A 12,434-nucleotide genomic window follows, 5' to 3' on the forward strand; every position below is an offset into this window, starting at 1 on the left:
AAAAACTCACTACTCACCACACCTATATATCAAACACAAACACTGAACCAATTTACGGTGTGGAACGATCGACTAATCATAAAAAACAAACGTTTTTGAACCCCTTCTGGGCTCTTCATCAGGTTTTATCTCATAAAATTCGATTGACGAATGTTGTTCAAATAATTTCGTTCTTGCGATCGAATAGTTCTTTTAAAATTCTACGTCGCGCATGCCTTTGAATTTAACGAATGCCGTTAACGATAGCCATTAACGATGTTCAAATAAGTTCGTTCTTGAGTTCGAACAATGCTGTAAAATTATCCGATGCGCATGCGTGACATGCCTGCCTTCTCAGTTATAACGAGCGGTTAAAGCGTGCTATGTATCAACTCTTGCCAGGCCATCGACAAAAGCATCTCCTCTTTAAAATTTATGCACGTGGTTTCGATAGAGGATTTAAAGATGTGCATCGCCTCTAACCATTTGAGATGATCATTGGGAGGCGCACCGAGGAGGAGATTGGCCCTAGTAAAGTCAGCAACTATGCCCGGGTCTGTTGCGCATGTTGCGAGGGCCATGTTGGTTCTTCCGTGACGAATGTCTGCCTGATGTTCCTGCATTCTGACACCTATGGATCTTTTAGTAGAGCCTATATATACTAAGTCCTTATTGAATCTATTATCTCTCAAAGGGACACTATAGACTCCCGGTCTTCTGTTAGGGTTAGGGGGGGTCCTTCCCATTCGTTAAGATGATAAAAATAGTAGGACACCTCCTGTAAGCAATACGTATATGGCGTATCTTGGCAATCCTATCATATATAGCCCTTACATATGGGTTAAAGGTGACGGGTATTCGTTACGTATTGCTTACAGGAGGTGTCCTGCTATTTTTAACCATCTTAACGAATGGGAAGGACCCCCTAACCCTAACAGAAGACCAGGAGTCTATAGTGTCCCTTTGAGAGATAATAGATTCAATAAGGACTTAGTATATATAGGCTCTACTAAAAGATCCATAGGTGTCAGAAGGCAGGAACATCAGGCAGACATTCGTCACGGAAGAACCAACATGGCCCTCGCAACATGCGCAACAGACCCGGGCATAGTTGCTGACTTTACTAGGGCCAATCTCCTCCTCGGTGCGCCTCCCAATGATCATCTCAAATGGTTAGAGGCGATGCACATCTTTAAATCCTCTATCGAAACCACTTGCATAAATTTTAAAGAGGAGATGCTTTTGTCGATGGCCTGGCAAGAGTTGATACATAGCACGCTTTAACCGCTCGTTATAACTGAGAAGGCAGGCATGTCACGCATGCGCATCGGATAATTTTACAGCATTGTTCGAACTCAAGAACGAACTTATTTGAACATCGTTAATGGCTATCGTTAACGGCATTCGTTAAATTCAAAGGCATGCGCGACGTAGAATTTTAAAAGAACTATTCGATCGCAAGAACGAAATTATTTGAACAACATTCGTCAATCGAATTTTATGAGATAAAACCTGATGAAGAGCCCAGAAGGGGTTCAAAAACGTTTGTTTTTTATGATTAGTCGATCGTTCCACACCGTAAATTGGTTCAGTGTTTGTGTTTGAATCATCCTAGTTAATCTGGAGATTAGCTAGATAATGTACACATTAACAGCTTTCGAACTTTAGTGGTAACATATATACTAGATATGTGGATGATGATTTTACCTTTTGGAAGAGGAAATAGGATTTAAATTCATTCTTCAATAAGATCAATGACAATTCTTTTGCTCTGTTTTGCTATTTAAAGCAAGAAAATGATTTTTGGACTTTACTTCTCTATCCTTGAGGATGAAATATAAGACTAATGTACAGGAGCTGAAAGCCCTACATTTTACATTTCAGAAGCTTTACATGATCCTTTATGATGTAAGGTATCAGCATTTGAGGCACTGATAAGATATGCATAGCTGCATTCTCTGGCTTTGTTGATACTGACAAGAAATTGAGATATATTAGGGAGATGGCTTATCAACATGGATATTGGTTAAAGTATGGTTGATAGTCTAATAGGAACATTTGAGAAATTTTCAGGAAAGAAAAGAATGCACAGAAGAGCTGATAAGTGTCTAGGTAAAGCAGAAGGCTGAGTAAAATACAATATAAGAGGATCCCACTGGTTTTTCCAGTTAATAGGGAATGATAAGGACCATATAAGCTTGACAAATAGACCAGTTGTTCTGTTTGGATGGAGGACAACAGGCTAGGGATAGAAAGAATATATAGTATATTGGAATGACATTCAGAATGTTAAAGGAAAGAATGAAGGAACATGTATATTTGGTTTCCTCACCAAATACAAATGTTTGCTTCATACAACAAACTTTTAATATTGTTGCATGAAGCAAAATATTATTACAATATTTTCATGGCTATCTACTATATATTAAAGAAAATGCAAGTTTATTTAGTCTCTAATAAAAATATTATACAAACTTATGTAGTGCATTACTTCTTACAAACATATTTTTTTAATAAACTCATTAAATGTTTTTAGTAAGGTAATTGGAGTTTGTAATGTTTAATTTCATACTAAAATTGTGGATTAATGGGTAAATAGGTGTTTTGTAGTATTTTAGTTATTTGAGAAAATTAGTTGAAATTATTCAGATGGATTAAGAACAGGTTGCAATTTTTCCTGTAGGAAACAGTGGAGAAAATTTTCCAATATACAAATTCCTCAGCTTTGAATTGTTTTAATAAGTCAATAGATTTGGATAACAAAGTATGGCTTTGCTTGCAATAAAATTATTCAAAAGTTTTAAATTTTAAAATTTTATTTATAATCTTTTATTATAGTGTTTATCATTTCTACTTTAAATATTTTAATTAATTTTTTTTTCTTTTTGTAGGAAAACCTGTGGTTATATGTCAAATTTAATTTGAAGATGAAAATAAAACACACCTCTTTTTCTAAGTTTACACAACAATGGCATTTGTTTGCAAAACGGTTCCCTTGTCCAAATGTCTGTAATAACTTTCATAACAGCAATAAAGATGTGAAATCTAATTTAAAATCTTTTACTTCTGCTCAAATAAGAAAAACGTTTCTCAATTACTTTATTCAAAAAGAACATCATTTTGTTCCTTCAAGTTCTGTGATATTAAATCAAGATAAGAGTTTATTGTTTGTAAATGCTGGCATGAACCAGGTATTAATCATACATCAAAACTTTTTAATTTTATTTCTTTAACAATTTAATACAATGTTGATTTATATATATTTTTAAAACATTATAGTTTAAACCAATCCTTTTGGGAACAGCATCAAAAGATAGTTATTTGTCATCATTAAAGAGAGTAACTAATACTCAGAAATGTATTAGAGTTGGTGGGAAACATAATGATATTGATGATGTTGGAAGGGATGGTTATCATCAAACATTTTTTGAAATGCTTGGTAATTGGTCATTTGGAGATTATTTTAAGGTATTTATAAATTTTAAAATATTAAAATTTATTAAGGTAAAACATGAATGCACTGTATGCAGAATATGTTCTAATGATAGCAATTTGGATTATTTGGTAAATATTGTACATTTGGAAATTAAGTTATTACAGTAGAGCCTCGAAAACTCGGCCTAATGTGGACCGAAGGGTGGCTGAGTTTGTGAAAATGCCGGGTTATCGGGAATGGGGTTAAAAAAGGATAAGTATGCATGTTTCCTCAGAAAACATTGTACTGTACTTGTATGTATTGTTTGCTTGAGAATACAACAGAGAATAAACTGCCCAAATACCCTTAAACAAAGGAAAAGTATGTCCTTTATGAAGGCATAGAGCCTTTACTACATGAAAATGAAAATTAATGAATACACTGTGTACAGTAATTTACCTGATAAGACAGACCTCAGAAAAATACTGAGGCATAAAGCTGTCTATAATGAAAATGAATTGACTAAGGATTTTTTTGCCCTGCCAGGATGTGGCCGGGTTATCGAGTGCCGAGTTTTCGAGGCTCTACTGTACTATTAAAAACAAAAATTCACATTTAAAATAGTACAGAAGAAGCTGTTCTTCAGGTTAAGCATTAACCCTCTCCCTCTCCCCCGCAGGGGGGAATTTTGAAAAATCCCTTCATTAGTGTGCATTTTTATGACATACCCTAACTGTGTATCAAATTTCACCTCTTTAGGTTCAGTGGTTTGCTCTGGATGGTGATGAATCAGTCAGTCAGTCAGGACATGTAATCTATATATATTTTATATATATAGATGAGAAATCTAGCTTAAGTTTACATAAGATTTCAAAAAAAAAATTTTAAACTTAAAATATTATCCAAATTTAAGTATAAACTGGAAAGAATTAGGAATTTTATCTATTTATAATGAAGTAACAGATTTATTCACTTATCCCTTTTTTTGTGTGGGGGATACATTCGAAAGAATTTGTGTAAAACAAAAATCATGTAAAAAAAGTACAATACATACAACTTGTAGAAATTGCTTCATAACATCCAGAACTTCAATGAAATGAAAAAATAAGCAATGTACAAAAGAAACACAAGCTTTTTTTATTCTACCATCATTTATCATTTATATTATTTGTACATAAACATAGTAAATACAAGGTAGCATAGAAACATAAAATCAACATACAGTAAGTACTCTCTGATATACATATAGTACTGTACTATGCTTAAAAAAGATAAATGAAGTCTTGATTTCAACAAAAAGAGTAACTTTTTAACAATAAAAATTTTAGCAAAAAGATAAATTTAAAAATTTTCAAATAAGCTGTTTTTTTCGTGTGTAAAAAAATTGATTACATTAAAAGTGGGATAAATGTACTTCTTGATCTGTAAAATTAAATTATTTAAGGCTATTTTTCTGACTTGTGAGTGTTTACTTCTAACCAACTTATACAATAAATCTTTTCATTATATCTGTTAATCCTTACTTGCCAGTAAGACATTCTTTAAATTTATGTTTACGGTCAAATGAAACACATAAAAATTGTTTTGAACATGTGAATATATGAGTACATGTGAACATGTGAATATAGCCTTCAGTTTATTAAAGATTGAAATGTAAGATTTCTATGTTTCCTCTGACAGACACACTATTCCATTCCAAATGATTTTGTTGCCAATAAAATTTCTTTAATTTATAATGCAGTGTGTATATAATATCATATGCAGGTGATAAACATTAATTCATAAAGAAGTTTCATTGGCAACAAAAATAGAAATTCTTTTAAAAAATTTAAATTTTCTCGTTTTTAAANATACTGAATTTTTACTGAAAATATTTATTTACTGAACAATGCATTCATAGTTTTGTGATAAAGAAAAAGTTTTTGTAGTTTCTATTTAGATAAAAATAAACAATGAAAAATTAAAATAGATGTTTTAATTGTTATTTCTTATTTTACTTTTTAGTAGATTTATTATTTAAGTTTCTATAACTTTTTCCCAGTTTTACTTTCAGTAAATAACAAAGATAAGTCATTTGATTTGCTCTGAGATAAATTTTTTCTATAATAGTTTTTTGACAGAAAATGAATATTTCCCAGTTTTATTAACTGATATTGTTAAAAATGTTTTAATAATTTACACATTAGAAAAGTTATCATAAAACTTTTTTTTAATGTAGTTAATTGTGTTTTTATATATTATATTTTATGTATCTGAGTATTTTGGGGATGAAATCTATTAATTGGGAGGCAAAATCTTTTGTCATATACATGAAATTTCCATTTGTAAGATAAAAGTCAGCATAATGTTGTTAATTAAATCAAGGGCAGTAGTGGTAGCACTGCACTTTAACATGTTTGATGTTCATCCAAATTTCAAATCCAAATTACTCAAGCCCCAGTAGTCCAATTTTGATTAAATTGATTTTTTTTAATTACCTTTCAAGACCTACCTGACTCCAGTGATAAAAATTTACTTGAATGTATTATAGCTTGTTAATTTATATATATTGTGCATTTTGAAAAAATGTAAAATGTCACCAGAGGGTACAACCAAAATCATTGGTGTAATGTTGATGGGATTAATCTAAAAAAGATCAAAGAAGTTAAAACAAATGACATAATTTTTCAGATTTTGAATCTTTTCATCAGTTCTCAAGGAAATAATTGCAAATTTATCAAACCAACCAACTTTTTATGCAAATTTTTGTTCCTTTAGGGTCTTATGCTCTTAAAACTTTTGCAATGTTGATGAAAAGTTGTCCAAACAGAATTTTATGATGATTTATCCAATTTTGGTGGTTTCAACATCATATTTTTGATTTTTAGTATAAATTCAATTTATGCTAAATTATAATTAATGTACTTTATTTATGTAATTTAATATTTAATTTAATTTAATTAATTTAATTTTAATTATGTAATGTAATTTATGTACTTTATTTATGTAATTTATGTGAGAATCGGGGTTTTAGCATCAAAGCTTAAACCATTTTCCGACAACGGGGCGGTGAGTCCCGCTCACAGGGTCAGTGGATGGCAATTTAGGAGGGCGAAAATCGAGTGGGAGGTCGCGGATAAGTCAACAAGGTGTTGACCGAGTACGAGTAAACACACATATTTAAGATAACATATATATATATATTTAATTAACTAATGATAGATATGAAAAGGTTACAATAATTAATAATGCTAATTTCTAACCGAGGTTACAATAGGCGGTTTTCCGGCATACATCTCGTATATTTACGATAAAGGATATTCTTTGATCCTTCGTAATATCTATTTCAGAGTTAGCTCTAGTCCACCTGAGAGAAGGGAGAGAATTCTACTTACTAATTTGTAGATTGTAGAATCTAACCGTGTTGTCCATCTTTGGCGGTCAGCGATGAGGATCGTCAATCCGTTATTTCCTTCTAAGTTGGAGGCCACCACGATACTGGCCGGGAGCCCTCTTTATACTGATTTTGTGGGGGTGAGAACTATGACGTTATTAATGATTTAGCCGCACACCTGCTAGTGTGTTGATATTTGGATCTAGCTAGTTCGGACAAATGACTCAGCGAAGTTTGTTTAATTTATTGTTATTGGTGTCAAAATGATATGATTTTATGATATAAATTCCTATAGGTTTGATGGCTCTCATCTATAAATTAACAATCATTTGACAATAATTTCTTTAACCTGGTCAACTATTTAGATATTGTTTATATCAAACGTCGAGTTTGACTATGAACAAGGCGATTTATTGCCGTAACCATGTGTTACGTGCAACCAAGAGGTGATAAGAAATATCTCTTATTCCCTTCTTATTGATACTAACGTCTATAGAATAATCGTTAAACAAATAGAGATGATTTCTCTTATTGATATTTTAACATTCTCCTTTTTTTTCTCTAATTTGAGGAGAGCGTCTCGGTCATTGACCGCAGAAGTCCCCCTTTTACTCTTTTACTAGGAAAATTCCTAGATTTATACTGATCTAAAACTAAAAAAGGGTTTCGGACCTTCACATTTATGCTAAATTTATAATTTATGTTTTAGCAATTAGTTTTTACTACTAAAATATTTTTCTTTGATTTATTAAGTTGTTTTTAGTAAACTTTAGAAATTTCTACACCATACAAATATATTACAGTATGAAGCATGCAATATGGCTTGGGAATTACTTACTGATGTCTTTTGTCTTCCACCAAGAAAATTGTATGTCACATATTTTGGAGGTGATGAATCTCAAGGTTTAGAACCTGATCTGGAATGTAAAGAAATATGGTTAAAATTAGGGTAATGTATATCTTTAAGATTTTTGCTATAAAAATAGTCTTCTTTTTTATTAAATATAGAAATTAAATTGTAAAAGGCATTATCTCAATAAATCAAATGTTCATAAAAATATTAATTTATAATATACTAATATTCTTAGAACTAATTAATAACATTATGCTGGCTTTCCACTTAGTGTAATTTTGAGGCGATTCAATCGCCTTTGTCATTGCTCATGTGAAGGAAAATCACCTTCTGGTTAGAATCACTTTCAAATACTTTAGTGACAGCACTGGGACAACATATATTTTTGCCAGGCGATTTTTCTGTTGCAGCCAATCAACATGCAGCATCCATAATTCCAAGCATATGTGACATCTTATTTTTACCCATTATTCTTACACTACAGTAATACCCCGAACTTACGCGATAGATGGGACTGAGCAATAACCGCGTAAGTCGAATTCGCGTAAGTCGGGGTATAATTTCGCAATTTGTGTAAAATCCAAATTGGATGTGTGTAAGCTAATAAATGTTCTCGTTAATCTTATCTCATCTTTCGATTCGTTCACGGTTGCAAGAAATCACCACATAGAGTCTCTTGAGTCTCCTAGATATAACAAACATGAAATAAATAAAACAAAATAAATTGTAGCTACGTGTCGATTCTGCGCGACACGTCCAAATGTGTAAGCCGAACAATAGTATGGGGAGAGTGAGTAGTCAACAGTTGCGTGGCGCTCAAACAAAAGACGAATCAACGAGATTTGAAAATCACATAACTCCGGGTTCGTGTAAGTCGAGGTATTACTGTATATACAACATGATGTGGAAAGTTCAGAAAGATGCAAAAAATAACAAATATTAGATTTTACAAAATTAAATTGAAAAATATAAAACTTTATTTTATTATAAGTTGAAAGTTTTGATGCCATTTTAAAAAATTTCCACAATTTATTGAAAATTGCCTTCCATTTTGTGCAAAGTGTGCAGGCACATAGAGCAGTGATTGCGTCACTCTATAAATCATCAGGTGATGGCGATGCGATTGCACTAAGTGGAGAGCCAGCATTACAGAAATGATGATAATTACATTGTTTAACTGTTCAAAATTTCACTAATTTAATTAAATATTAAAAGTTTACAAAACAATAATGAATATTTTACATCTAATTTAATCTAACTATTGTTAATAAATAATTTTATATGACAGCAACAGAAGCTTATAATTCACTTGACATATTTTGAAAACGTTGATATCATATTATAATTTTTAGTTTTTTTATGTTAATGATTTATAAAAATTATCTGTGTGATCTTGCACTGTTGTTTTTATTTGAAACATTTTTATGGTTTTTGTAACCCACTGTTTAACATTCCACAATTTTTACTTTTAATATGTTCACATTTATAAAAAATTTCACGATTTTTTGTATGATTTCTTTGCTATAATTTCTTTGCTTCAAGATGATTTCTTTATAGTCTTCATTGTTCATATTACTATCATAATACAGAAGATTCTCATTATTGTGACTACCTGTAACCTGTCAATTGATGTTAACAAATAGTTTTAATAAATACTATGTAATTTTGATCTCAAAGAATGTAATACTGCATGTATATGGCAATAGTAAATTATGCATTTTATTGTATGAGTGCAGTTTCTATTTTCAGATTACTTTGTTTGTGAATCTTATGCTTTTCAATTAATTGAGAATAAGAAAAAGCTCTAGAATTTTCAATTGTCTTTACTTGATATCTAAAGGAATAAGTATTATTAATTTAGATATTAAAATTTTATAAATATAAAAATAAGTAGATTATTTAAAATTTATTTTGTATTTTTTAATATTGATGATAAATTACTTGATTTGATTAATACCTTCAGATATATCAAGATAGTATTCAAATAATTTAGTAGTTTTTTTTTGTTTCAAAAATATTCCTTTTTACTTCAAGAAATGGTATCTCATTTTGTCATTTTGAACTTATTTTCTAATCCATAATTAGTTTTTCAAAGCCATAATGTAACAATTTGAAAAGTGACTAAAATTTGATCATTGAATCAAATCATAAATTCATTATTTAATATTAAATATTCTAAAGTAAATGCACATTGTTAGATGTTTTATGTACTATTTAAACAAAATAAATTGTGAAAACTATTTAATATTGTCTCTCTTACAGTGTTCCTAAAGATCATATCTTGCCATTTGGTATGGAACATAATTTTTGGGAAATGGGAACTACAGGTCCTTGTGGTCCATGTACAGAAATTCATTTTGATCATACTGATACAGGAAGTATTAAATATATAAATTCAGGAAATGCAAATGTTATAGAAATTTGGAATTTAGTATTCATTCAATATGAAAGGTAAGGTAATTGAATGTAACTTTTCAATAACAACAATTAAATTTTTGTAATTCATTTAGTTACTAACATACAGTTAAATCTAATTATAGGTATACTAATAAAATTTAGAACATAAACTGTCTATTATGGTGAGCAATTAAATAACAATGTTTAAATTTCAGCTTTAAAAGTTTAAAAATTTGTTAAAACTAAAAATATGTGATAGATTTGTAATGCTTGCTCTTGCTAATGAAAGTACTACAAAAAGCAATAGACAAACAACATTAGATTAATTACAGTGTTATTAAGTAGTAATAATAATTATAATTAATAAATATTCAATATCTGTCATAGATGCAAACAAAGTATTTAAAAAAAATTAAATATTCTTTTACTATTATAAGTCAATAAAACCAGAATTTTCAGCAATTGAAGTCTTATTTACTTACCCCATTTCGTATTATCGATTGGTTATTGTTATCAGTACAGACAAGTACTAAAATGACTACAATATGGATGAATATGAACTTTAAATATGAGAGCATTATATTGGTTTTACATTATAACATATATTCCTTTTTTTTCCCTCTTATTTCTTATGCTCACTTGATCCTCCTATGTTCATTTTTTATCCTAACTTGATCCTCATGTTATGTTTAATGATATAGCCTGAGAATTTTATTTTTGTTTTATAACTGAGTAAATCACATTGCTGACTGGCATCTTCAAGACTTTGTTTTATTCCTAGTCCATAGAATTTTCCTTATTTTTCTCAGAAGCAATGTTTCAATACTGGTAATCTTTCTTAGCTATTTTTGAAACTATTATATTATATAATGGAGTATTGCTTGCATATAACATTTAGATTATCAATTTTTGACATTTTGCACTGTCCACATGTCTTAAATGTTTTAAATGTCCACTTGTACTCCAATAAAAATTTTGTTCAATTTTTATCTTAGGAGTAAGATCATCCCACTTTCTTGCATGCATTTTAGCCTAAGCATAAATGAAATTAAAAAGAAAAATTCTCTGTTTATTCATCAATATAAAAGTATAAAAAAATGTTTAGGTTTAGGTTATGAATTTATAACAAAAAAAATTACATAATTATATATTTAAATTTAACATTGGTATTGATATAATTTTTAGACTTCATATTATAAAAAAAATATGCCTTTTTCAATGAAAAACATTCTATCAGAAAGTTTAATCAAAGAAGAAAAATTTTATTTTAGATGATGTAATATAATTGCATATCCAGAATATAAATTTATTTGTCAATGTTTAAACAAAAACTAATGAAATAATAACACAAAATAAGATATCAAATTACAAAAAAAAGAAAAAAATGCAAAAAGTAGTGTGTTTTAAAGTTGTAATAAGATAAATAATGAGTTTAAGTAAATACTTTATTATAAAGTCTAATTTTATTTTTGTTGTTTAAAAATACATTGTAATTAATATATCTCTACTATGAAGTCTCACATTTCTAGAGTGCATGAATTCCAGGTTAAGAGCCACAGATTAGAGTCTTAGATAAATTTTCAGTTGTAGTTCTCATGATGATTAAGATACTTTTCATTCTATGAAGCTTTCTGAACAATTTTTATTCTCTTTTTCAATCTATTTATTCTTTATCCATATTTGTAAATTAGTTGCTTCATATATATTTTTGATAAAAATACTTTAGCTTAAATTATTTTTTAAATTAAACATAAATCATACTGTATTTTAGTGGATTTTAATTTTGGGCTATAATTCTGCTCTTTTTGACTGAATTACTAATAATGATTTTAATCTAGTATAAATATGCTGCCATCTCATACTAAATTTAATAATTTAAATTGATTTATTCTAATAAGTAAAATTATAGTGCAGAAAGAAAATCCAGAAAAATTTGGCTTGTATCTAAAATTAATGTTAATTATAAATTATTGTAATCTGGAAAATTTAATAATCACATAATCCAAATTATTTGACTTATTAGAAATTGTTTACATGCAAAGTTTTTAATGCTAGGAGGAATTGTTAATAATGTTTCTTATGCTATATAATTTCTTGGTGTACTAAAGATAGCATTGCTGCTTAAAAAGATTTTAAAAAATTAAAATTAACAAAGTAAATTTTTATGATTCAAATTATTATGATTACATTTTAAATTTAAGTAATTAGTATAATGTTTAAAAAAAATAAATGAAAATATATTTTTAGGATTGCTGATGGAAGTTTAAAAAAGTTACATAATTATCATGTTGATACAGGAATGGGATTAGAGAGATTAACTGCAGTTTTACAAAACAGCAGATCTAATTATGATACTGATTTATTTCTACCTCTTTTCAATGTTATTTCCCAGGTGAGTTAAGGAAAAAATTTGTTTT

The 12,434-nt window shown here is 29.1% G+C and overlaps 1 protein-coding gene across 3 annotated transcripts in view; it reads left to right on the forward strand.

Annotated features, from left to right (window-relative positions):
• The window catches only part of LOC111639614 (alanine--tRNA ligase, cytoplasmic-like), a 36,087-nt gene that overhangs the window by 17,851 nt on the left and 5,802 nt on the right, over positions 1 to 12,434 (forward strand). For all 3 annotated transcript variants that reach the window (XM_023385508.1, XM_023385507.1, XM_023385506.1), the window contains exons 2-6: positions 2,871 to 3,170; positions 3,259 to 3,447; positions 7,571 to 7,716; positions 9,883 to 10,071; positions 12,265 to 12,409. In XM_023385508.1, the coding sequence (XP_023241276.1) occupies positions 2,907 to 3,170; positions 3,259 to 3,447; positions 7,571 to 7,716; positions 9,883 to 10,071; positions 12,265 to 12,409 (933 nt within the window). In that variant the 5' untranslated portion in view covers positions 2,871 to 2,906. The remainder of the gene's footprint in view (positions 1 to 2,870; positions 3,171 to 3,258; positions 3,448 to 7,570; positions 7,717 to 9,882; positions 10,072 to 12,264; positions 12,410 to 12,434) is intronic.

The sequence above is a fragment of the Centruroides sculpturatus genome, unplaced genomic scaffold, assembly GCF_000671375.1.
Source record: "Centruroides sculpturatus isolate CEXI.00-Female unplaced genomic scaffold, Cexi_2.0 scaffold1289, whole genome shotgun sequence".
NCBI classification, from domain to species: Eukaryota; Metazoa; Arthropoda; class Arachnida; order Scorpiones; family Buthidae; genus Centruroides; species Centruroides sculpturatus.